At 54.9% G+C, this 27,567-nt stretch overlaps 1 protein-coding gene across 1 annotated transcript in view; it reads right to left on the bottom strand.

Annotated features, from left to right (window-relative positions):
• LOC140392310 (scavenger receptor cysteine-rich domain-containing protein DMBT1-like) overlaps positions 1–27,567 on the bottom strand; it is a 53,595-nt gene that overhangs the window by 3,847 nt on the left and 22,181 nt on the right. The window contains exons 3-7 of the mRNA XM_072477627.1: positions 24,404–24,554; positions 14,695–14,903; positions 14,278–14,292; positions 8,279–8,429; positions 1,852–2,060 (exon numbers count right to left, since the gene is read on the bottom strand). Of these exons, the coding sequence (XP_072333728.1) occupies positions 1,852–2,060; positions 8,279–8,429; positions 14,278–14,292; positions 14,695–14,903; positions 24,404–24,554 (735 nt within the window). The remainder of the gene's footprint in view (positions 1–1,851; positions 2,061–8,278; positions 8,430–14,277; positions 14,293–14,694; positions 14,904–24,403; positions 24,555–27,567) is intronic.

Below are 27,567 nucleotides of genomic sequence, written 5' to 3'. Positions count from 1 at the left end.
CACGTGCCACCTGCAATATATCTCTCTGACCCATCATGCAGCTCACAATGCCCTCTCTTTGTCCCCAAGGAGAAGACAGCCCATAATAAACGGAAAAGGGCAAAGACGGGGGGGGGGGCAGAGTTGCAGAGATTCGAGTCCTCACCCCCTGTGAGGAATTGGCCGTACAAATCGTGGTGTAGCCCAAGGAGAGAGCAGTCACTGACAGCGAGGTTGGCCTGTGCCAGAGAGGTGAGGATCCGCTGCCCCTTCACCCTAAAGTTACACTATATGAAGCACACCCAACACCCTACCGGAGGGTCCATCGTGATACTGGTGATGTGACATGAGTGGCCATCCTTAATATGAACAACAGCCCTGGGGGACTTGGGTGGCCATCTTTAATTTGAACATCAGCCCTGGGGGACGCGAGTGGCCATCCTTAATATGAACAACAGCCCTGGGGGACATGGGGGACCATTAATATGAAAAACAGCCCTGGGGGACGTGAGTGGCCATCCTTAATACGAACAACAGCCCAGTGAGACATGGGGGCCATCCTTAATCGGAACAACAGCCCTGGGGTAGATCATCCTCCTTAATACGTTTGGCAGTCCTGGCTGACAAGATGTGCACCTAAATCCTGCCAAAGCACAATTATTTCCACTTTCAATCTCTGCACTATTTCTAATAGCAGGTCATCCACCTGGATGAAGGGCACAGGGGGCAAAAGCCTCGCCTGTTGAGAGCTCCTGACCAATCAGAGGCCTGCAGATCCTCCATATTCAGCAGCAGCACTGGGGATTCACTGCTGCCACCAGGGCTACACCTACCCGAGGCCTCAGATCGAGGATGGAGCCAGGCACAGGTGAATTTGTCCTGTGAAGAAAGAAATTCCCAGGTATTTTAACCAGGAAGATTTGGCAAATATGTCCACAACTTATTAACTTTCTCCTCTAATGTTCTTTGATGAAATTAAATTAATTAATTGGTGTCAATTAAGAACATAGAACATACAGTGCAGAAGGAGGCCATTCGGCCCATCAAGTCTGCACTGACCTCCTGAAGCCCTCACTTCCACCCTATCCCCATAACCCAATAACCTCATCTAACCTTTTTGGTACGAAGTCTTACAACACCAGGTTAAAGTCCAACAGGTTTGTTTCGATGTTCAACCTGTTGGACTTTAACCTGGTGTTGTAAGACTTCGTACTGTGCTCACCCCAGTCCAACGCCGGCATCTCCACATCATGGCAACCTTTTTGGTCACAAAGGGCAATTTATCATGGCCAATCCACCTAATCTGCACATCTTTGGACTGTGGGAGGAAACCGGAGCACCCGGAGGAAACCCATGCACACATGTAGAGAACATGCAGACTCCGCACAGAGTGACCCAGCAGGGAATCAAACCTGGGACCCTGGCGCTGTGAAGCCACAGTGCTATCCACTTGTGCTACTGTGCCTCCCATGTGAAATACAATTTATCTGTGCCTTAGTTGATGCCTAGTGGCTCCTTGAAACTAACAACACATTTGCGCCAATTTAAACTATGTAAGACGTTTTACAACACCAGGTTAAAGTCCAACAGGTTTGTTTCAAACACAAAGTACAACAGGTTTTTTCAAACGCTAGCTTTCGGAGCATTGCTCCTTCCTCAGGTGAATGAAGAGGTATGTTCCAGAAACATATATACAGATAAATTCAAAGATGCAAGACAATGCTTAGAATGCGAGCATTTGCAGGTAATTAAGTCTTTACAGATCCAGAGATTGGGGTAACCCCAGGTTAAAGAGGTGTGAATTGTCTCAAGCCAGGACAGTTGGTAGGATTTAAACTATATTGAACAAGACAGGAAATTTTACACACTTACTTTGGAACAATGGCACAGAGTAGTAATATGCAGAAAAACCAGCACTCGCTTTAATGTGATCAGATTTAAAATAAACGGTCATAGTGTTGGACGATGATCTAAATACGTGGTTTGATCCAGAACATACTGTTGCAATCAGAGGAGATTTTGTTGAAGCTCCATCATATATTGCAACATAATCGTTTGTGCACTGCGATGATACTTCCAGCCTGGGGAGAGAATGATAGTAAATTGAAAATGTATTTGTGGTAATCACTTTTCACAATTCACAATTTACTTCATAAACTGGGCAACAAATACATACACACCTACAAACAACATTAATATGACCTATTGTATTTAATCTCCTGACTGAATATTCCTGCAATACAAGCAAGAAAAATATCCAAAAGTCCTAGTTTTTTAAAAACTCGATGTGGGGATGTGAGCGTCTTACCCATTACATTCCCATCCCTTATTGCCCTTGATTTGAGTGGCTTGCTCGGCCATTTCAATGGGGGCAGTTAGAGTCAACCGCATTGCTGTGGGTCTGGAATCATACATACGCCAGACCGGTTAAGGGCGACAGACATTAGTGAACCAGTTTTTTTACGACATTGGTTTTATGGTCACACTTTTAATTCCAGATTTTTTTATTGATTTCAAATTTCACCATCTGCCATGGTGGGATTCAAATCCAGGACCCCAGAGCATTATCCTGGATCTCTGGATTACTAATTCAGTGACAATATCACTGCGCCAGCTTTAGAAACATTGGAACTTAGGAAAGGTGTAGGACATTTGACCCATTGAGTCTGTGCATCATTTAGGGCGCGATTCTCCGGAAAGATTTCTCAGTGAGGTAGTAAGCGGGAACTTTCGCGAGCTTCCCGGCGCTCAGAACGGAAAGGCCGAGAACGCAATTCAACGGTAATTGGTCTATTTAATAAGGCCCCACGGGCTTCACTCTGCAAATGAAGGCTCACCAGCTGAGTCACTGGGACCACGCTCGCCAGCCACCGATTCCCCCACCCCCCTCACTAACAAGTTCAAGCAGCATTTAAACAGCCCTTGCACAACCAACCCCATTAATCTTGTAGTTATGGCACCAAGTAACCGGCCCAAGATTTGGAGACACGGACTTGGGGAGGCTCCTTGAAGCGGTGGCAGCCAGGAGGGATGTCGTGTTTCCCCAAGGGTTCTGGAGGGTGAGCCACAGGTCAGCCAGTACCACCTGAGTCGAAGTGGCAGCAGCCATCAGTTCGGAAAGCTTGACCGGGAGGACTTGCCTCCGGTGCTGCAAGAAGGTCAATGACCAACACCAGGCCGCACGGGTGAGTTCACACCAAGGCCCCCCTCCACCCCCAAGACTTTTCCGTTCCTACATGAGCATCCACCACCCCCCCAACCCTCCATGTGGCCCCCAACACTCCCCTCACCCTCCCAACCCTTACTTCACCACCTCCCCCACCACCTTGCATCATACGTGTGGCTAACAATGCCCTCTCAGTTTGTCCGCAGGAGAAGTTCTCCCACAATTGCCTTGGGAGGACCTAGACTGGCGGAGGGGTGCCGGACATAAGAATCTTCACGACCTTTGAGGTTACGTGGGTGGCCGAGGAAAGAGTGGTCATAATGCGGAGGTCGGTGCATGCCACAGAGGTGAGAATCCACCCAGCCCCACCCGAAGGACCTGTCACGCGTGAATTGTTATTGCAATACAGATTAAACCATCCCTCCCACTGACCACATGTCTATTCTCCCGCAGGTTCTCCAGCCAACGGCGCTGGCCCATCTGGGGTGGCCCCTCCCCTGCCTCCCATGAGACCACCTTGGAGAGCTCCAAGATGCCACAATTGATGCATCACAGCTGCCATTTCCACTCTCCATAGCGCAGGTACACACACCTCGGTGGGAAACGTCAGGCTTCTGGGGCACAATCTGGTGAGCACCACAAAGTTGCTGGTGTACATCAGGTGGAGGCAGCAACACCCAGATGAGACAGCAGTCAGAGGTCTGCTGAATCCCAGGACCCAGCTGGGTCCCAGCCAGGTGCTAAACCGATGGAACCTGCTATCCCGGAGCTGATGGAGATGTTAGGGAGCAGCCTGGACATTCAGAGGCAGCTTTCAGTGACACTGCACCAAAGCTGATTGGAGGAACCCAGAAGTTTACAGCCACAGGAGCTATCGTCGGCAATGCATGGAACTGAGGCCAACACTGCTAGGCTGGCGAGTGCAGTGGTGCACATGGTGCACAACATCGGCAGCTTTAACAAAGGTGTCCATGGCATTGCGCAGTAGGTGACGGCCATGGCAAAGAAGCTCGGCAGAATGTCAGATCACTGGGGGAACGTGACCCAGTACCAGGCAGACGTTGATGAGTTGCTGTGGGGCACGTCCCGCTCTCAGATGGCAATGACTGAGGCGCTGCAGAGCTTGTTCCAGTCGCAGATGGGCATTGCCGAGTCACTGCAGAGCATGGACCAATCACTGAGCAGCATCACCCAGAACATCGAAACAATGGGGCAGACATCCCGGAGCCGCCAGGTCTGGTCGAGCCAGATGACACGGGGCAGCCAGAGCTTGAACCAGCTGCCCCTCTGTCCTGAGGTGAACCCTAGGACCCTATGGGCACTGAGCGGGAGGAGAGGGCACTGGGTGCCAACCTGGACCCATCCCATTGAGTGGCGACGGTGGCCACCAGCTCCCCCACGTTTCACCCCTCTGATGAGGCAGCATCTCGCAGTCAGCACACGGGTCAGTGTGGCACAGCTGTGCTTGTGCCACTGACAAGTGCACCAGGTCCTCCAGCCCCAGAGCCCCCAGAGGACACTGCCCTGGGCATCAAAGGCTACAAGATGTGGTAAGTAGCTGGCTGCCTCCATCTCCAATGTACATGCTGGGATCACACCTAGATGTAGCATTGGAGCAAGGAAGACTAAGCACATTTAGCATCACTGAGGGCACCGGAGGAGGGGGAGAGTTGGGGGTATGTATGGGGGAGGGGATCGTGGAGAAAGCGGGGTGGCACTATCGGGAGTGGGGTATTGTATGACACCTGTGACACATTAAAAACCTTAGAGCACAACCAGTGTGACGTCCCTGACACTTTTTTCTGCTATGTGGGCAGACCTCCGAAATCTTGGTCCATCTCTCTAGGTATCTCCCCCCCGCCCCATATCACTCACTCACCCTCCAGCCGTGGACATGTCCCCAGAGCTGTGTTCCATCCCTTGGGTGTTCGGATGTTGGCTGCTGTGTTTGTGATGTTGCCTCCTGCAGTTTCCATGCATCAAAGTGTGATTGGGATGCTAGGCAATAACTCCCACATGCTCCATGGCCCACCCACAGGAATCTACTTGGGTTGTGTGACGTGCTCATTTAACCACGATTGCCAATTCCCTATTAGCAATTCCCTTCAGCCACATGATCAGATGCCTCGGCAGGGGTAATGGGTGGTCAGTGGGGCAGACGGGAAGGGGCTATGGTTGCCCTAGAACTGGTACACACGATCCAGGGGTTGGCATGGTGGTGCTGCACGTGGTTGCCTCCCCCAGCACCTCCCCCCCTCCCCCTTCCCATGGCAGCCCATCCCACAGGAGGGTACCCCCCCAACCAGCCGAGGGATCCCCATCCCCTGCCGAGAACTGGGGCAGCAAACCCAGAGCTCCCGGGCTGTTTGCCTGTGAGCAAAGATGGCTACTTACCTCCTTGGCTCCCCGCAAAAGCCCTTCCACCAGGTGTGGCAATATGCCTATGGCCTATAGCATAGTTGGATGGTGTTCGACCTCCAACTAACAGGTGGCAGGAAGACACACTATGCGGTCTCTAGACCAAGGTCATCAGATATAAAGCGAGACACATCCGGCCATCTTCAGAAGAAGAATGAGAGGTTAATAAGACATACATGTCAATGGTCAATGCGAGGTGCAAGTTCCAGAGGAGTAGTTAGCAGACTCCATGATAACGTGCTCTGTATCAGATTGCTATCTTACCACACGAGACTCAATAAAGATTCTGGTTCGGATAAGTCAGTGTTTGGTGAGTTCCTTTGTGAAGTACAAAGGACCAAACACAACACCAGGTTCATGTTTTTCAAAAGGATTACTAATTGGCGCCAGCGTGAAGACTTGCTGGGGAGGCCCATGAATGATGAGAGGCTGTTGGATATGGGGTGGCTCCGATAATTGTATGGAAATGGGGCTTAAGTGGTGACAACTGTTTTCTTGCCACGCTACGGCGAGATCCCGGTTTCGCCTACAGGAGCGGGCTGGTTACATCGCAAACAGTTTGGCACCTGGTGCGGTTCTCGTTTTCGGTCTCTCCCACTATTCATCAGCCTTGTTTCGATCGAGCGATAGTGCAACACCTGAGAATCATGCACATTGTGTCCAATACTGGGGAAGCATGCATGGCCTTAGAGAGTAAAGAGAACATTTACGAAGATATTATGAAGGAATATTTTTCAGCAATGTGAAATATTTTGTGAGGAAAAAAGGAAGGAAATGAGGCGAATAGGACAGCTCTTTGACATTTATTCGAAATTGCTGAACCTCCTGATCCAGAATTCATTTGCTGTCCTGGCTCCGTGTCTGTCACTCTGACCCATACTGAGGCATCTATGTCACCTTGCTACAGCAGTAAGGCTGACTGGAACCAGCAGATTGAAAGTGAGATGGCGAATAGTCATGTTGCAGATTCTGCAATTTATGGTAGAGTAGTGTCTCTGGGCCGCTTACACGGAGTGTAATTTAAACAGCATTAAGGATGGGACAATTCAATTTCTACTGACCGAAAGGAGTGCACTCTTAGAGAAAGGGTTGACATTGAGGGAAATAAGTATAGGGTTCTAGTCTACGGCCACGTTGTGCTCTTGCCTGAGCGCAACGCGGCCGGAGGATGCCAGGAAAGGCCTCCAGCGAGCCTCCTGACAGGCTCTGCGTCTCCTGGGATTCTCCGAAGTCCCGTGAGACTTCGGAGTCGGAGTCCCGGACTGAATGATGCTCGCGGAAGTAGACCATTAACCTACTTAAAATCTACCTGCGCGGGATCACCGGCCTTCTTCTATTCTTCGGCCTCCCCAGCGAGGCTGCAGCAGGGTGTCGGTCAGTGCTAGTCCACACAAACGTGGACCAGGCGGAACGGCACCTAGGAGGTCTCCCAGGCCACTGGAGACCTCAGAGTGGTCAGGGTAAGAGCAGGGTGGTTCATTGGCCATCAGCGGGCAGCTTGGCACAGCCACCCTGGCACTGCCAAGATGCCCAGATTGCACTGTCAAGCCAGCAGGAGCACTGCCTGGGTGGCAGTGCAAAGGTGCCATGGTGGCACTACCAAGGGTCAGGGAGTGAGGGGGTCATGCCCATGAAATGAGGTTGCGGCGGAGTTAGAAGGGTGGGGGTGTACAGGGCAAGTAAGTAGAGGCCTCCGGGAGGTTGGGGTGGTGACAGGTGGGGGTCCTAGAAAGGAAAGGATGCTGTGGGGGAACTTGGGGGGTCCTGAAAAGGGGGGACCACCAGGGACCCCATAGTGGGGTGCCCTCACTTGGGGTGGCGTAATGTCCATGTGTGTGTGGGGGCGGACATTGCCCAGAAGTGGCGGGCAAGCTCATTTAGAGATTGGGGCACCCTTTCAAAATGGCAGCCCAATCTCTGAGTTCAGCTCCCCAGTGCTAAAAAAAATTCCAAGTGTGGACTAAACTGGTGAGAAACTCCCCAGTGCCCCAAAAAGTGACTAAGTGTCATTGAATAGCGGTGGGGAACTCGCCGGCAGAGCTGGCGTGAAACTCCCTGAAAAACCCGCCACAAATTAACTTAGAACGTTTTTGGAACAATCGTGCCCATACTCTTGTTAATAACCAATTGAACATTCAAAATTGGATTTACTTCAAGAGCAAGGCCTGTAAACCAGATGAAATACAGTGCACGATTGCACCGGACCCAAAAGCACTAATTTTCATTGTGGCCAATGCTACAAATGTGACGGGGAGCACTTTGCTTGATGTCTTAGACGTTTTGGAATTATGTTTTCAACAAGGTCAATAAGGATGATGATGTTTCTACTTTGGCAGTGAGCTGATTGTGGCAGCCTGACGATTTCTACAGGGAGGCTGAATATTCTGCATTATATACCCTTACACACTTCCCTTCTGCAATGGCCCATTTTTATACCATTGATTTGACCTGTGGTAACATTTAAAAGACAAAGACCCAATGGAACAGAATGTTCTCTGATTCTATTCTACTGATGGTCTGTTACATCACGAGTCAGTTTCTTTCCATTCTGGAAATTTTACATTGTAGATCACCGTGATTGTCCTTCCTCTGACAAAATAGAAACATTAAGTGTGAGACAGACATCAGTTTAAAAGTATTCAGACCCTTTTGTGTCTATTCAGAACTAGCTGTCTCTGACAGTTACAATGAGCAAGTGGAAACACGGTTACTTACTGAAAACCATCCAAATTCAAAGTTATTCTGTGCCGATTGGCCACTTGTATGTACCAAATGCATTTGGCATTATTTGGATACGGTTCCGGATAACTGGGGCTGGTAAATGATCCACTATCGCTCTCAAGCCTCCCTCCACATCTTATTCCATCTAGTTACAACAGTAAAATGAGGAAATAAGAAAAAGACGTTGATTCTCTTTCAATAATTTTGCCTCCTCACCTGAGTAATTTCACCCTTCACAGATGAAATCGATGAGCTCCCATCACACTCTTGTCCCTCATTCAACTGGCTGATTTCTATTTATCTTAGCTGAACTTTCAATCACCCCATTATCACCAGGGACATTGCAGTAGAGCCTAATGTTGTGAATTTCGAACATCCACAAATTTGTAGTCCCATTTAGGTTCACTGGATGGAGATTGGGGAAGAAAATCCTGGTTGCTTTTATTGTAACATTGCGTAGACTTACAAAAACACATTAAATGTCAAGTGTTTGCCAATCTGGCATGCCTGAAATCAATTTAAGAAAGCTTTGCATTGATGTGAATCCCGCCTTTGTGGGTGGATCACTTTCTGGCAAATGTGCATATTAGAGTGAGACAGCTAGTGGTTTGGAGACCTCGGGCAAGTGCTATTCAGTACTGGGGCGTCATTCTCCGACCCCCCGCCGGGTCGGAGAATGGCCGTTGGCCGCCGTGAATCCCGCCCCCGCCCCCGCCGAAGTCTCCGCTCCCGGAGATTGGGCGGGGGCGGGAATCCAGCCGCGCCGGTTGGCGGGACCCCCCGCTGGATTCTCCGGCCCGGATGGGCCGAAGTCCCGCCCAGGAATTGCCTGTCCCGCCGACGTAAATCAAACCTGGTATTTACCGGCGGGACCAGGCGGCGTGGGCGGGCTCCGGGGTCCTGGGGGGGGGCGCGGGGCGATCTGACCCCGGGGGGTGCCCCCACGGTGGCCTGGCCCGCGATCGGGGCCCACCGATCCGCGGGCGGGCCTGTGCCGTGGGGGCACTCTTTCCCTTCCGCCTCCGCTACGGCCTCCACCATGGCGGAGGCGGAAGAGACTCTCCCCACTGCGCATGCGCGGGAAACTTTCGGCGGCCGCTGACGCTCCCGCGCATGCGCCGCATTTCCGCGCCAGCTGGCGGGGCAACAAACGCCATTTCCGCCAGCTGGCGGGGCGGAAATCCCTCCGGCGTCGGCCTAGCCCCTCAATGTTGGGGCTAGGCCGCCAAAGATGCGGAGACTTCCGCACCTTTTTGCCGGCGCGATGCCCGTCTGATTTGCGCCGGCTTTGGCGCCAGTCGGCGGGCATCCCGCCGTTGGGGGAGAATTTCGCCCCAGGTCTCCACAAACGGGGACCAGATGGAATTGAGTTTGTGGGGGTCTGCCAGGGGATTGGAGGCCCGCAGGTGATTACCCTCTGGGCAGGGTGACAGTCTGGCACTGTCAAGGTGTGCAGGTGGCGCTGCCAGCTGGAATGGCACTGCCAGGGTGCCAGGTGGGCACTGCCAAGGTGCCAAGTTGGCATTTTTCATGCAGCAGGGATGGGGCCCAGGGGTGCCCTGCATGGAGAGTGGGGCAAGGACCCCCTTATATGCGAGTTGGGGCTTTGAGAGGGTTCAGGGGCCATGTTGGGGTGTCGAGACATCAGCGGCAGAACTCCACAGTGCAGAAAATGGGATTCTCGCTGTGGCCCACGATCTACCCGAATAGTTGTTCGATAGCCTGATATTTCTCCGCACTCCGAATGTGAGGAAACACACGGCTAATTGCGGCATGGGACTCTGTTCCTATTTGGGTAGATCGTGCATGGTAGATCCCTGGATGCGGGAAAGATTTCAGTGAATTGGAAAAACGCTAATGTAACTCATATTCAAAAAAGGAGGGAGGTTGAAAGTAGGAAACTATAGATCAGTTAGTTTACATCCGTCATACTCCCCCAGTATTTCCTGGTTTATACTGCACCCTACTGTAGAACTACTATTAGGAGACCTGTAGATTTCTCCCACCAAGGACATATTTCCCTTGCTATTTCTTATTTCTACCCAGACTGATTCTACCTATTGATCTCCAGTGCCAAAATAATTTCTCATTACAGCACTAGTTAGCAGCCGTGGTCTCTTGCGTAAGACCTGGATACAGCGTCAGAAGATACTCAATGACCTTCTCCACTCTGCAAGGGTCAAAAACGATGCCACTTTGCAATGAATGGATATGGATGAACATGTGTTTTAGGTGCTGGAAGGTGAAATATTAATGGCATTTGTAGCAAAGGAAATTTGTGTCCCAGCAAAGCTGTCTATGAATTGGTAGATGGCAAACACACCTAGAAGGGAAAGGTCCTGCAATGTGTTGGACATTTGGACCAGTATGTTGGGGAGGGGCACATACATCTCAGCCATCTGGAATAGGGACTCATCAATGTATTTTGTCTTCACAAGAGAGACCATTTACAATGTGCTAGAATGCACTGTACAAGTGGTGGAGTTCCAAGTCTGGCAGGACTGATACGAATGGAAGAGGACATTCTATAGTTGGTATGTGAGCAGTGTGTGAGATATGCTGGTCAAGGAAAGGCAGGGATTGAGATTCATGGAGAATGGTGGATTGCAGAAGGATCACAGTGAAGGCGCTTCACTTTTGCCTGGGGGAGTGAAGCAGCCAAAAGGTACAAAGGGCTCAGAGTCAGAAAAAGCAAGGTATTCTGTTATCCTACATAATTACATTTGTAAACTGGACAATGCCCATGTGTAGGATGCTGAAACAGCTACTTACTCTGCTTCTATAATTCTCATATATACTGATTGCTGTTTTCATCCATCAGGTGGATCACCATCCAGACAAAGCAAAGATATGGATGGTCCACTATTAATATTGGAGGAAGAGGGACCTTGGATGCTGCACCACTGTATCCTTGCCCCGCACCTTACACCAACTTAGATATTGGCTATTAGTGGAGGTGAGTATATCTTTACAGACAATAGCACAGATTGAGTGAAGCACATCACAAACGCCTAAGCAGCTGTCAGAGATTGATTGTTCCCAGGTTTCTGACAGTCAGAGGAATGTTGAATACCAGGAAGATGCTGAGCCCCAGACAGATGACAAGCTTCTGGAGTCATCCACCAGGCAGTGAATGCTGGATGCCTAGTGGGATGCAGGTGGCAATCTGGTACCGCTTCCAGAGGGTTTGCAAACCCTGGTCCGCACTATGGAAGAGTCCATGTGGGACATTTGTGCTGCAGTTACCCTCTCCTCTGATCCCAGGGTATTCTCCATCATGAGATTGGCGGTTCTCATGGAGAGACAGCTCCAGCAGTTCAATCTAGTGTTTCTGGTGTTGTATTGCAACCTGCAAATTCACACACAGTGGCAGTAATCTCTGCTGGGCGGTTTGAGTGATGGATGAGATACCTGGGGCGAAATTCTCCCCCAACGGCGCGATGTCCGCCGACTGGCGCCAAACACGGCGCCAATCAGACGGGCATCGCGCCGGCCCAAAGGTGCGGAATGCTCCGCATCTTTGGCGGCCTAGCCCCTACATTGAGGGGCTAGGCCGACGCCGGAGGGATTTCCGCCCCGCCAGCTGGCGGAAATGGCGTTTGTTGCCCCGCCAGCTGGCGCGGAAATGCGGCGCATGCGTGGGAGCGTCAGCGGCCGCTGACAGTTTCCCGGCGCATGTGCGGGAGCGTCAGCGGCCGCTGTCAGTTTCCCGCGCATGCGCAATGGGGAGAGTCTCTTCCGCCTCCGCCATGGTGGAGGCCGTAGCGGAGGCGGAAGGGAAAGAGTGCCCCCACGGCACAGGCCCGCCCGCGGATCGGTGGGCCCCGATCGCGGGCCAGGCCACCGTGGGGGCACCCCCCGGGTCAGATCGCCCCGCGCCCCCCCCAGGATCCCGGAGCCCGCCCACGCCGCCTGGTCCCGCCGGTAAATACCAGGTTTGATTTACGCCGGCGGGACAGGCAATTTCTGGGCGGGACTTCGGCCCATCCGGGCCGGAGAATCCAGCGGGGGGTCCCGCCAACCGGCGCGGCCCGATTCCCGCCCAATCTCCGGTACCGGAGACTTCGGCGGGGGCGGGATTCACGGCGGCCTACGGCCATTCTCCGACCCGGCGGGGGGTCGGAGAATGACGCCCCTGGTGTCACTGCTGATTCTCAACCATCTATTGTGGGCAGGGAACCCCAAACAAACCACATTTTGGTGGATATGGGGCAGCTCTCTGCACCCTGGGACTTGTCTCAGGGTCTTCCTGATGATGACAGCACCTCTTTCCCACCTCTGCCAGTGACCATGTAGGCCTGGAATTCGTGTCCCATCACAGAGGATGCAGCCAACCTGCCAAAGTTCCATTGACTTTGGCAACATCCTAAATCCTACCGGCAGGCATGACCTGAAGATCACGTCCATAGTCTCAGAACTTTGCAACAACTGGGGAGTGTCCTGCCACTTTGCAGGTCTCTCCCACACACTTGGGGCCCACAGTCTCCAGACGAACCTTCTATAATAAAAATAGATGCAAAATGCCAATTGGAATTCATTAGCTATCTCTTTATTGTCTATTGTTAATTCACCAGTTTCACATTCTAAAAGTCCTATGCTCACTTTGTTGACTTTTCTTTTTTAAATGTCAATATAAACTCTTTCTATCTGTCTTCAAGGGCGTCATTCTCCGACCCCCCGCCGGGTCAGAGAATGGCCGTTGGCTGCCGTGAATCCCGCCGCCGCCCCCGCCGAAGTCTCCGGTACCGGAGATTGGGCGGGGGCGGGAATCGGGCCGCGCCGGTTGGCGGGACCCCCCGTTCAATTCTCCGGCCCGGATGGGCCGAAGTCCCGCCCAGAAATTGCCTGTCCCGCCGACGTAAATCAAACCTGGTATTTACCGGGTGCGGGACCAGGCGGCGTGGGCGGGCTCCGGGGTCCTGGGGGGGGGCGCGGTGGCCTGGCCCGCGATCGGGGCCTATCGATACGCGGGCGGGCCTGTGCCGTGGGGCCACTCTTTCCCTTCCGCCTCCACCACGGCCTCCACCATGGCGGAGGCGGAAGAGACTCTCCCCACTGCGCATGCGCGGGAAACTTTCCGCGGCCGCTGACGCTCCCGCGCATGCGCCGGGAAACTGTCAGCGGCTGCTGACGCTCCCGCGCATGCGCCGCATTTCCGCGCCAGCTGGCGGGGCAACAAACGCCATTCCGCCAGCTGGCGGGGCGGAAGTCCCTCCGGCGTCGGCCTAGCCCCTCAATGTTGGGGCTAGGCCCCCAAAGATGCGTAGCATTCCGCACCTTTGGGCCGGCGCGATGCCCGTCTGATTGGCGCCGTCTTTGGCGCCAGTCAGCAGACATCGCGCCGTTGGGGGAGAATTTCGCCCCAAATCTCTAGCTAATTTTCTGTCTTAGTCTAATTTTATCTTCCTTATCAAGTTTTTTTGCCATCCTTTGCTGCTTGTTTTATTCTGTTCAATCTTCTGACCTGCCACCCATCAATCCGCAATTAAATCTTTTTTCTTTACATTTTTTATTACCGTTTATGTTTTTAGTTAATCAAGAATGACGGTTCCTTCTCTTGAAATGTACCTAAATGTATCTCGTTGAATGTATCCATTCTGTGAATTCTGAAATATCCCTTTAATTCTCTGCCACCGCATCTCTATTGACCTATTGCTTATCCTCATTTGCCAATTCACTTTAGCTCTCATACGTTCCAAATTGCTCTTATTTAAATTTAAAATATTTATCTTGGAGTCACTCTTCTCTCCATCCAAATTATTGTAAAATTCAATCATATTACAGCTGCTAACTGTGAGGTAATTAATGAATCATATCTCAGTGCACAGAAGCAGGTCTCGTCTAGCCTGCTCTCTGGTTGGTGCCAGAATGTGTTGTTTTATGAACCTATCCCAGTCTATGAATTTCTCATCTCGGCGACATTTGTCCATCTGATTTTCCTAATCCAAATGCTGATTAAAATTAAAAGATACTCTTAAGGCTGAAATACTCACCAGGTCTGGCAGCACCTGTGGAGAGAGAGATAGTGTTACATCATTCCCATTAGATTGTGGTCTATATACTTTATCAGGCAAAGTAATTGTATATTTTCTGTTCCTTAGCTCTAGTCAAATAGATTCAGCCCATGATCCTTCTGGGATATCCGTTGTCTCCAGCACTGCAATTGTCTCGTTAATCAATACCGCTACTCCTCCCTATTTCAAACAAGAAGATTTGGCAAATATGTCCACAACTTATTTACTTTCTTCTCTAATGTTCTTTGATGGAATTAAATTAATGAATTGGATTAAAATAAAATGAAACACAATGGATCTACGCTTTAGCTGATGTCTAGTTGCTCCTTGAAACTAACTACACATTCGTGCTAATTTAAACTATATTGAACAAGACAGGACATTTTATACACTTACTTTGGAACAATGCCTGAGAGAAGTAATATGCAGTAAAGCCAGCACTCGTTTTAAGGTGATCAGATCTAAAATAAATGGTCATAGTATTGGACGATGATGTCAATGTGTGGTTTGATCCAGAACAGAATTTTGCAACCATAGGAGAACTTGTTGAACTTCCATCATATATTGCCACATAATCGTTTGTGCACCGCAATGATACTTCTAGTCTGGGGAGAGAACGATTGCAAATTGAAAATTATTTATTGTAATTATCTTTTACAAATAACAATTTACTTCTTAAACTGGGCAACATATACACACATATCTACAAAAAACATTCAGAGAGCAGGTCATGCATTCAAAACATAAGGGGTGGAATTCTCCCGCAACTAGCTGGATGGCCTGATGCCTGCACCAAGAGCGGCGCGAACCACTCCGGTGTCGGGCTGCACTCCCGGGGGCTAGGCGGGCGCCGGAGGGGCTGGCGCCGTGCCAACCGTCACCGAAGGGCTGCTGTGGGCCACCGTGAGTTGGCGCATGTGCAGAACCGCCGGCGTGTTTCCTGCACATGCGCAGGGGGTTTCATCTCCGCACCGGCCATGGCGGAGCCTTGGATCGTGTGCCAGGCCACCTGGAGCCCCCCCCCCCGCCCCCCGCCCCGAAGCCGGATCCTCCCGCGCCCCCCCCCCCCCGAGGACTCCGGTAGCCTTCCTCCAAACCAGGGGCGAAATTCTCCCCCAACGGCGGGATGTCCGCCGACTGGCGCCAAAGCCGGCGCCAATCAGACGGGCATCGCGCCGGCCCAAAGGTGCGGAAGGCTCCGCATCTTTGGCGGCCTAGCCCCAACATTGAGGGGCTAGGCCGACGCCGGAGGGATTTCCGCCCCGCCAGCTGGCGGAAATGGCATTTGTTTCCCCGCCAGCTGGCGCGGAAATGCGGCGCATGCGCGGGAGTGTCAGCGGCCGCTGTCAGTTTCCGCGCATGCGCAGTGGGGAGAGTCTCTTACGCCTCCGCCATGGTGGAGGCCATAGCGGAGGCGGAAGGGAAAGAGTGCCCCCACGGCACACGCCCGCCGGCGAATCGGTGGGCCCCGATCGCGGGCCAGGCCACTGTGGGGGCACCCCCCGGGGTCAGATCGCCCCGCGCCCCCCCCCCCCCCCCCAGGACCCCGGAGCCCGCCCACGCCGCCTGATCCCGCCGGTAAATACCAGGTTTGATTTACGTCGGTGGGACAGGCAATTCTTGGGCGTGACTTCGGCCCATCCGGGCCGGAGAATCCAGCGGGGGGTCCCGCCAACCGGCGCGGCCGGATTTCCGCCCCCGCCCAATCTCCGGGAGCGGAGACTTCGGCGGGGGCGGGGGCGGGATTCACGGCGGCCAACGGCCATTCTCCGACCTGGCGGGGGGGTCGGAGAATGACGCCCCTGGTCCCGCCGGGGTGGACCATGTCCATTTCATGCTGGCGGGATTGGCCGAAAACGGGTGGCCGCTCGGCCCATCAAGTCCTGGAGAATTGCCGGGGGGGCCGCTGCCAACGGCCTCCGACCGGCACGGCGTGATCCCCGCCCCCGCCCGAAAACCGGCGCCGGAGAATTCAGCAGCCAGTGGGGGTGGTCCGTGCTGGGGTGGAGGTTGGGGGGGGTCCGTGCCGGGGAGGGGGATGGGGGGTCCGTGCCGGGGAGGGGGATAGGGGGTCCGTGCCGGGGTGGAGGCTGGTGGGGGGGGTCTGTGCCGGGGAGGGGCATGGGGTGTCCGTGCCGGGGTGGAGGTTGGGGGGGGGTCCGTGCCGGGGTGGAGGTTGGGGGGGGTTCCGTGCCGGCGTGGAGGTTGGGGGGGGTCCGTGCTGGGGTGGAGGTTGGGGGGGGTCCGTGCTGGGGTGGAGGTTGGGGGGGGGTCCGTGCCGAGGTGGAGGTTGGGGGTGGGGGGTGGGTCCGTGCCGGGGGGGAGGTTGGGGTGGGGTCCGTGCCGAGGAGGGGGATGGGAGGGCAAGTGAGTTGGTCCACCTGGCCAGGTGCCAGCCTCCAACAGTTGGACCCATGCGGTCCATGCCACCTGGCTGGGGGGAGGAGGGGATATGGGCAATGATGACATGTCGTCGTTCCCCTCCCCCCCACCAGGCCGTCATGTTTTCGGATCATCCAGCGATGTTGGCCGCCGTGGTGGCAGCCGCTCATGTCTATGTTGCCCTGGATGAGGAGGAGGAGGAGGAGGAGGAGCGTGCCAGAGAGGCGGCGCAGGCTGCCGCAGAGGGGCAGGTGGCAGCCGCCCAGGCTGGAGGGACACCTGACCGACAGGACGAGGAGGGGGAGGAGGACGTCGCGGCCCCACGGCAACGGAGGCACCCGAGGGCGACCCGTGTGTACCGGCCCCGGCAGTCATACCAGGACCTCACGGACCGGGAATGCAGGAGGAGACTCCGGATAAGCCGGGAAACCGTGGCACACATCTGCCACCTGCTGGCACACCTGTCACCGCGTGGCACTGGCGGGGGACACCCTCTCCCCGTGTCCGTCAAGGTTACGGTGGCCCTGAACTTTTATGCAACGGGGTCATTCCAGGCACCGAGTGGGGACCTGTCCGGCATATCGCAGACATCGGTGCACCCGGGCAGTGACAGATGCCCTATATGCCATAGCGCACCGCTACATCCGCTTCCCCGTGGACCGGGCCAGCCAAGATGCAGGCAGAGGAGGGCGGAGTGGAGGAGCAGCAGGAAGAGGCCCAGTCCTTCCCAGATGAGGGGGATGGGGGCAATGGTCAGGGCAGACGGGGTAGACACAGGCGGGTGGCTGTCCACCGTTACCGGCTGGCCCAGCGGGCACGGGACAGACTGATAGATGCCCGCTTCACTGACTAGATGGGCGTGGGAATCGGGTAGTATGGCCACAGACCGCACACCATGGCAACAGCCGACCACCCACACCCCCCACCCATCCACCCACCCAGCACCCTCACCCCCCTCCCCAACCCCACCCACCCCACCCGCATGCACACCACCCCCCCCATTGCCGTTCCACCTGCGGCACAACGGGCCGGGCTCACACAGTTGCGGGTGGACGCGTGTCTATCGCAAGCCATGGAGGATGATGACAACCCGCCCTGCGGTGAGCTCCTGGCTCTACATCGTTGGACTATGTCTGACCCATGGCCACAGTACCACCATCCACCCGGACCATCCCTGCATGCGGCTGTGACACTGCAGCGCACGGTCCCGTCCTCTGCCCGGGGGATGTTGATGGCGGCCCAGGGGGAAGGGGGCAGACTCACCTGGGGCTGAGGTAAGACCACCCCTCACACACACACTTGCGCTCAACGTACATGACACCCCCGCACACTTTGGACAGAGCACAAAGGCAGCTTCTGTAGGTGTAACATTGACTTTAATAACCAAAGGAGTTCATGCACGTGCCCTAGCCCCTAAAACTCATCTGTGCCCTGCAACCGTGTCAACTTACTCAGTGTCTAATTGTTTGGCCTTACGGGCCCTTTGACTACGTCTACGTGGTTCCCCAGACGGTACAGCAGAACTGGAGGTGGACTCCTATGATTCCTGCCCTCTGACACTGGATCCCTTTGGCGGCCGTTTCCTGGGGCGTCCTGGCCTAGATGGGCCAGGCTGCGGCCCGGGCGACTGGGATGGCGAGCTGCCAGCCTGTCCTGCCCGTTGCCCACCCGATGCACCTGGGACGGAAGGGGGGGAGTCCGAGGTGTCGCGGTGTACCGGGACCTCCCCTGCAGAGGGAGCCAGGACGGACCACACCACCTCCTCCTCCCTCGGGGTGCCCGATGGCCCCCAGGCCTCTACATGGGTGGGGGATGCGAACGGACTGGCCATCCAACGCCCCCCCCGACATCTGGCGCTGCCAGTCCTGGAGGCCCGTGCTGGTATCGACAGGGGTCTGCAGGTTTGCAGCCATGGAGCCCAGGGGGTTGGCAAACCCTGTCTGTGACAGTGCGACGCCGGCTCGCACATGGCCACTGGCGCCGATGCCCTCAGCGATGGCCTGCAGAGACTGGGCCATGGCCTGCAGAGACTGGGCCATGGCCTGCTGAGACTGGGCTATGGCGTTGAGCGCCTCTGCCATCTGGCGCTGGCACTGGCTCATGGCCTCCTGTGAGAGGGCAGCCATTTTCTGGGCCACAGACGCCGCCTGCACGGAAGGCCCCAGGCCTCGCAAACCGTTCCCCATGTCTGACACCGTCGCACCATTGCCTCCACCGCGGACGCCACCCGTGCGGTGTCGGCCTGGGTGGCACGCATGACCGGCACCACTCCCAGCTCCTGGACGCGGGTGGACTCCTCCACCTGCGACCGCAGCCGCCGCAAGCCGCCCGTCACCCTCTTCGCTCGTCTCCGGGTCGGTGGTTGCATCAGATCTATGTGTGGGTGTGGTAACTGCAGGAACCCGGGATCCATCTGGGCGGCAGATGTTCGCTTGGGCTGGGCTGCCCTCCGACCGCCCGGTCCCTCTGCTGCTCCTACCTCCACCTGCTGTACCGGGACGGCTGTGTTGTGCGCACCAGTGAGTGTACCAGACGCCTCATCATTAAAGTGCCCAACCGTGGTGAGTGTTTCTGCGATGGTGGAGGGTGTTGGTGACAGCAGTGGCATAGTGTCGTGCTCTTCGTCCCACTCTGAGTCCATGGCACTTTGGGGTGGGGGTTCGTCTCCACCCATCCACTCTGTGTCACTGTCCGGTATTTCGTCTTCCTGGGTAGTGCTGTCCCGGGTAGGGGTGTCCTGGGTAGTGGTGTCCTGGGTAGTGGTGTCCTGGGTAGTGGTGTCCTGGGTAGTGGTGTCCTGGCTCGGATGTGACGGGGGCCTGTGGCTGCCCCCCTCGTCGCTGGGTGGTCGCTCCAGCACGTGACGGGGGTGTCGTCTCCCTGTTGCTCCAGGTCTCTCCGTCTCCCGTGGTGTGCGAGGGGCATCCTGCGGGCGTCGCATGCTGGAGGGTCCGGGTCTCTCCGTCTCCCGTGGTGTGCGAGGGGCATCCTGCGGGCGTCGCATGCTGGAGGGTGCGGGTCTCTCCGTCTCCCGTGGTCTCCGAGGGGCATCCTGCGGGCGTCGCATGCTGGAGGGTGCGGGACTCTCCGTCTCCTGTGGTCTCCGAGGGGCATCCTGCGGGCGTCGCATGCTGGAGGGTGCGGGTCTCTCCGTCTCCAGTGGTCTCCGAGGGGCATCCTGCGGGCGGTCTGCATCTGCGGGGATGGGTGCCTGGACGTTTGGTCCTGCGATACACAATGAAGCATGCATGGTTAGACATCAGGCAGTGATCAGGTGATACGGGGGAGGGGGATATAGGGGAGGGGGGATATGGGGACGGGCTGTCGGCGGCTCACTTGCTAGTACGCCCCCGACCTCTGCATCAGCAACCTCCCGGTCCTCAGGTCCGCCAGCCAGTTCCAGGGCCCTTTCCTGGTGTTCGGTCAGTGGCCTCTCACCAGTGGGCCGTCCTCCAGTCCTCACATGCTCCCTATTGTTGTGTGCGCGCTTCTCCTGTGGGGGGGGGGGCAGGGGTAAAAGGCAACAGTGTTAGGCAGGTATATGAATGCACGCCATCGGTTGCGCGTGCATTGCAGAGGTTAAGGTTAGGGCTGGATTCACTTGGGGATATGGGGGAGGGGGGATTTGGGGGATATGGGGGAGGGGGGATATGGGGGAGGGGGGATATGGGGGAGGGGGGGTTATGGGGGATATGGGGGAGGGGGGATATGGGGAAGGGGGGATATGGGGGAGGGGGGATATGGGGAGGGGGGATATGGGGTAGGGGGGATATGGGGGATATGGGGGATATGGGGGAGGGGGGGATATGGGGGAGGGGGGATATGGGGGAGGGGGGATATGGGGAGGGGGGATATGGGGGAGGGGGGATATGGGGGAGGGGGGATATGGGGAGGGGGGATATGGGGGAGGGGGGATATGGGGAGGGGGGGGATATGGGGGAGGCTCACCCTGCCTGCTCTGACGAGGTCGTTCACCTTCTTGTGGCACTGGGTGCCTGTCCGTGGTGTCAGGGCCACAGCGGTGACGGCCTCTGCCACTTCCCTCCACAGACGCCGGCTGTGGCGTGGGGCAACTCTGCGGCCGTGCCTGGGATACAGGGCGTCCCTCCTCTGCTCCACCGCGTCCAGGAGCGCCTCCACATCGCGTGACTCGAACCTCGGGGCTGAGCAACGGCCAGCCATCCAGTCGGGTGTTGCAGTCGGGTGTTGCGGTCGGGTGGGGGAGAGCAGCGCGGCCTTATGAGCCGTCACGCCGTGCAGCGCGTATGACGCTGCACGGCGTGAACCACTGCGCATGCGCGGATCCCGTTACGTCGCTGCTAGCCCATTTCAGGCCGGAGACGATCGACCCATTTTTCTGACGTGACGCAAGTCAGATTTGCGCCGTTTTTTGCGCCGATCGGCGGACTTTCCGCCGATAATGGAGAATTTCGCCCATGAACTGCCATTCATTCAATCAATCTTTTTGCTAATCAATACAAATTTCCTTAACATTGATATGACTTATTGCATTTAATCTTCTGTCTGAGTATTCCTGTAATATTTCTCCCTGCCATTTATTGTAATCAACTATAGCTGCTTAAGGACTATTGCATCTTAGAAATAGGTGTAAGATATCTGACCCATTGAGCCTGTTTCCTCATTTAGTGTTTGATCTTTAACCTAACACCAAAGACCCACCTTTGTTGCAATCCTTTAATATGAAGGCCAGCAAGATTCTAGCATTCTGAGTTTAAAACAAAGATTTGGGGCGTCATTCTCCGACCCCCCGCCGGGTCGGAGAATGGCCGTTGGCCGCCGTGAATCCCGCCCCCGGCCCCGCCGAAGTCTCCGGTACCGGAGATTGGGCGGGGGCGGGAATCGTGCCGCGCCGGTTGGCGGGACCCCCCGCTCAATTCTCCGGCCCGGATGGGCCGAAGTCCCGCCCAGAAATGGGCGGAAGAGACTCTCCCCACTGCGCATGCGTGGGAAACTGTCAGCGGCCGCTGACGCTCCCACGCATGCGCCGCATTTCCGCGCCAGCTGGCGGGGCAACAAACGCCATTTCCGCCAGCTGGCGGGGCAACAAACGCCATTTCCGCCAGCTGGCGGGGCGGAAATCCCTCCGGCGCCGGCCTAGCCCCTCAATGTTGGGGGAGAATTTCTCCCTAGTTGCGGCACAGACGTTGTCCGTGTGGCCCGTCATATCCATATTGGCTCACTGGAAGAAAAACCCACCTTGTACCATTCCTCTGCTTTTTCCGAGAGTACTTGCAAGCCTTTCACTTGAAATTCTCATTTGAACACTTTAATTAGAGCTTAACCCTTGGACTCCAGGTAGGATTTGAGTAAATGCAAGCTGCACCATCTTAAAGACAATGGGCGAAATTCTCCGGAAACGGCGCGATGTCCGCCGACTGGCGCCCAAAACGGCGCCAATCAGACGGGCATCGTGCCGCCCCAAAGGTGCGGAATGCTCCGCATCTTTGGGGGCCGAGCCCCAACATTGAGGGGCTAGGCCGACGCCGGAGGGATTTCCGCCCCGCCAGCTGGCGGAAATGGCGTTTGTTGCCCCGCCAGCTGGCGCGGAAATGACATTCGGGGCGGCGCATGCGCGGGAGCGTCAACGGCCGCTGACAGTTTCCCGCGCATGCGCAGTGGGGAGAGTCACTTCCGCCTCCGCCAGGGTGGAGGCCATGGCGGAGGCGGAAGGGAAAGAGTGCCCCCACGGCACAGGCCCGCCCGCGGATCGGTGGGCCCCGATCGCGGGCCAGGCCACCGTGGGGGCACCCCCCGGGGTCAGAACGCCCCCCCAGGACCCCGGAGCTCGCCCACGCCGCCTTGTCCCGCCGGTAAATACCTACTTTAATTCACGCCGGCGGGACAGGCAATTTCTTGGCGGGACTTCGGCCCACCCGGGCCCGAGAATTAAGCGGGGGGGCCGCCAACCGGCGCGGCCCGATTCCCGCCCCCGCCCAATCTCTGGTACCGGAGACTTCGGCGGGGGCGGGGGCAGGATTCACGGCGGCCAACGGCCATTCTCCGACCCAGCGGGGGGTCGGAGAATGACGCCCAATAAATCCTTCCTAAGACGCCACGCGCTGAACTGTTTGCAGTGCTTCAGGTCTGGTCTAACCAGGGCTTTCTATTGTTACCAAATGACTTCCACCCACTTGTGTTCCAATGCTTTCGATATAAAGGTCAGCATTCAATTAGCCCTTTTAATTTTTAGTTCTTGTTTGCTATGTTTTAATGATCTGTGTGGCTGTACTTTTCTTTCTGTTTAGTTTGATTTGATTGAGCATTACGCTCTGATTGAAATCAGACATTAAGGAATTTCCACCTCCTTTGAGGCCTTTGAACATCTTTTTCAAAGAGATCACCCCCAACATTCAGAGAGTTGGCGGGGAATGCAGCCCGTCAACCCCAACTGGTCTGATATCATTTCATGCTTAAATGAGTGTTGATTGGCAGCTGTTGGATAAGCCAAACTTATTGGCTGGCAGCTCTAAAGCCCATCCAGGCACAGCGCTGCAATGGCTAGAAGAGGCATTGCAGTGCTGTGCCAGGGGCAAAGTGGAACCAGGCAGCTCATGTGAGTTAAGTGGCAGAGCTTCCAGGGAAGAGAGCGGAACGTACCCTGGAGGATTGCGGGCATGGGGTTTGGGGTAGGGCGAGATATGGTGGGTGAGTGTTGAATCAGAGGAGAAGCCAGGTGGGATGCAGGTCCAGAGTTGTCCGGTCTGTGAGGGGAGGGCAGCCCCAGTCATGAGGGGGCCTTCGATGGAGGTGACCCCGCTTCTCACACAAGATTGAGGTCAGTGATTTTTTCCTACTTCCGGTGTGCGCAAGCCAAGGTCAAAAGCCTCCCTTATACATTGTAATGTTCTCTGATCCTATAATACACCTGGCCAGATGATCGAATACATCACATTGGTCAGTTTCTTTCCATTCTGGAAATTGTATCTTGTAGATCACCCATATTTGTCTATTTTCATTGACAAAACAGAAACATTGGCCGAGATTCTCCAAAATCCCAGCCAAGTGTTGACGCCAGCATAAAAACCAGAGTGGTGTACGCCGGCGTCAACGGACCAGCAATTCATCATTCTTTCGGGGGCTAGCACGGCGGCGGAGTGCTGCGCGTTGCTCTGGCACCGAAAGGCGGCCCGGCACGGCCAGCGCGGGTCTGCGCATGCGGGCCACGGCCGTCTCCACGTCGGCGCATGTGCGTGGTTGCCGTCTCCGTGCCGGCGCGGAGCAACATGTCAGGACTTAACAGCGGGCCCGCGTGGAAGGAGGCAGGCCCCCTTCAGATTGCGGCCTCCCGCCGATTGGAAGCCCCTGATCGCGGGCCTGGACCTTGTGGAGGACCCCCCAGAGTCAGATCCCCCACCTCCCCAACCAGGACATCCAGCGGCCGCGGGTCTGAGCTCCCGCCGGTTGGTACCAGGTTTGAACCACACCGGCGGGAGTTCGGCCCGTTGCCCGCGGAGAATCGCCGCGGGGGCCTATTTCAGCGGCCCCCGACTGACGCCCAGAGAATCGGCGGCCCGGCGTCGGAGCGGCGTGGCGGGAATTTCCCATGCCCCTGACGATTCTCTGACCCGTCGCGGGCTCGGAGAATCCCGGCCATTAAATTTGTGGGTCAGACATCAGTTTAAAAGTACAGACATTTTAGTGTCTATTCAGAACTAGCTGCCTCTGACAGTTACAATGAACAAGTGGAAACATGGTTACTTACTGAAAATCATCCAAATTCAAAGTTATTCTCTTTCCATTGGCCACTTGTATGTACCAAATGCATTCGGCATTATTTGGATACCGTTCCGGATAATTGGGACTGGTAAATGATCCACTAACACTTTCAAGCCTCCCTCCACATGTTTTTCCATCTAGATGCAATGATAAAATGAGGAAATGAGTAATGTAAAATAAAGGTGTCGATCTTCTTTCAATAATTTTACCTCCTCATCTGAATAACTTCACCCTTCACGGAGGTATAATTCGATGAGCTGATAGCTATTTATCTTAGCTGAACTTTCACACACCCCACAATTGTCAGGGACATTGCAGCAGAACCTAATGTTGCTCATTTCGAATATTCACAAATTTGCAGTCCCATTTGGGTTCACTGGATAGAGAGTTGGTAAGGAAATTCTGGTTGCTTTTATTGCAACATTATGAAAAAAATCATTGCCTGTCAAGTGTTTTGCCAACTTGACAGTCCTGAAATTAATTCAATAAAGCTTTGCATTGATTTATTGCAAATCTTGCATTTTCTTACTTTCTTTCCTTTTAACACAGGGATGGTGAGGTAGTTAACAGCAGCCATACAGCTGTCATGATTGAAATCAGCTAATATGGATATGCACTTGTAAACCAAACCAAGTTGTTCCAAAAAGTGACTCACTATTGACCACATTAACGTATTGTAAATAAAAAGAGAAAGTGCTGGAAAAACTCAGCAGGTCTGGCAGCATCTGTGGAGGGAGAAACAGGGGCGTCATTCTCCGACCCCCCGCCGGGTCGGAGAATGGCCGTTGGCCGCCGTGAATCCCGCCCCCGCCCCCGCCGAAGTCTCCGCTCCCGGAGATTGGGCGGGGGCGGGAATCCGGCCGCGCCGGTTGGCGGGACCCCCCGCTGGATTCTCCGGCCCGGATGGGCCGAAGTCCCGCCCAGGAATTGCCTGTCCCGCCGGCGTAAATCAAACCTGGTATTTAACGGCGGGACCAGGCGGCGTGGGCGGGCTCCGAGGTCCTAGGGGGGGCGCAGGGCGATCTGACCCCGGGGGGTGCCCCCACAGTGGCCTGGCCCGCGATCGGGGCCCACCGATCTGCAGGCGGGCCTGTGCCGTGGGGCCACTCTTTCCCTTCCGCCTCCGCTACGGCCTCCACCATGGCGGAGGCGGAAGAGACTCTCCCCACTGCGCATGCGCGGGAAACTGACAGCGGCCGCTGACGCTCCCGCGCATGCGCTGGGAAACTGACAGCGGCCGCTGACGCTCCCGCGCATGCGCCGCATTTCCGCGCCAGCTGGCGGGGAAACAAACGCCATTTCCGCCAGCTGGCGGGGCGGAAATCCCTCCGGCGTCGGCCTAGCCCCTCAATGTTGGGGCTAGGCCACCAAAGATGCGGAGCCATCCGCACCTTTGGGCCGGCGCGATGCCCGTCTGATTGGCGCCGGCTTTGGCGCCAGTCGGCGGACATCCCGCCGTTGGGGGAGAATTTCGCCCCAGATGTTTTGAGTCCAATTGACTCTTTTTGTGAACATTTTGCAAACTGATGTAGGTAAATAAACTTGATTGCTTAGTTTCTCATGAATAAAGTATTTTTTAAGAAGACACAGGGAATCAAAGCGAGTTGAACAAAAGAAACTAAGGTTTAAGGCGAAAGATACACTGCTCCCTATGGTACCCAACCAGGTCTGAGCCGGCCGGTCCCAAATCAGCCGACCTTATTTCATTGGCCCCCTTAACGGGGAAGCTCGTATTCTGCAAAGGACACCGGGAATACAATTGACCCCATCCCTTAAAAACGTATTTTTCTCTTCATTTGTCTCTGAACTTCCATATCCTTACATCAAACGTCTTTATCATTTTGCTTAGCTTCTGCATTTTCTTGTTCGGGCAACCTTTCACTCATTGTCTCTATTTTACTCCTTGGGAACAATTTAGACATCCTTACTGAAGTGGTGCTGTAACCGCTCTCCTAATACTTTGAAATACTGCTGTGGGCAGCAAAATCATTGTTTTGAGCAAGGTCAGCTCAGAACAACGCCCTCACATATTTTGGAGGGGGTGGGATTTGCAGACAGCACCATCTTTCAAAGGACTTCTGTTCCCACATCAAACCTGCTTTTTTATTAGCTGCAGGAATTCTGCTCTTCAAAACACACTCAGTCATACATTCTGTTCAATATTAAAGTTACTTTCTTTGAACAAACCTTTGTCCTTAGGCTGCAGTTACATTGGATGAGCAAAAGAATCCCTTTCGAACATGACAGAAAATATGAAAATTAATCGCAACTGAAATAATTTTCCCATGCAAGCGGGCCTTGGCCAAGTGCATCCCCCATATCAGGCTTAGCTTGGCACAGGTGGAGGTAAGGTTCACCCTCTGCAAGATCTCACTCCACACCCCTCCCTCGAACCCCAGGCCGAGTTCCTCTTCTCACCTCTCCTTAACCTTCTCTAGTGATGCTTCCCCCCATCTCCATCAAGCAACCATATATATCTTCCCCTATCACCCCCTGATAATATCCTGTCGAACAGACTAGGTCTTGGCAACTGCGGAAACAAAGACAGCTCGTTACAAATAAAGTTCCTCTCCTGAAAATATCTAAAAGCACTTCCCCTCGGGAATGTAAATTTCTCCTCCATCTCTGCAGCCTCGCAAACCTAGCTTCCACCAACAAATCCTTAAACCTATCGATCCCTTCTCTCCTCCAAATCTAAATACATTGCATCCGTCCCAGATGGTGCAAACTGATGATAGCCACAAATTTACGACAATAATGACATGTCCCCCAGTCCAAAATATTGCCTAAATTGGTTCCAGACTTTTAAAGATACCACTACCACTGGCTCGTTGAGAACTTGGCCAAAGAAAATAGAAGACAGGCCAGAATCACGCCCTTAGACACAAACCTACACAAGAGGCCTCCTCCATCCGTTCCCACCCCGGCCAAGCCACCCTTGCCCTATCCTGGGGCGAAGTTTTCCCCCAACGGCGGGATGTCCGCCGACTGGCGCCAAAGCCGGCGCCAATCAGACGGGCATCGCGCCGGCCCAAAGGTGCGGAAAGCTCCGCATCTTTGGCGGCCTAGCCCCAACATTGAGGGGCTAGGCCGACGCCGGAGGGATTTCCGCCCCGCCAGCTGGCGGAAATGGCGTTTGTTTCCCCGCCA

This window comes from Scyliorhinus torazame, chromosome 16 (assembly GCF_047496885.1).
Source record: "Scyliorhinus torazame isolate Kashiwa2021f chromosome 16, sScyTor2.1, whole genome shotgun sequence".
Lineage (NCBI taxonomy): Eukaryota > Metazoa > Chordata > Chondrichthyes > Carcharhiniformes > Scyliorhinidae > Scyliorhinus > Scyliorhinus torazame.
This window is presented reverse-complemented; position numbering and strand designations above follow the sequence as displayed.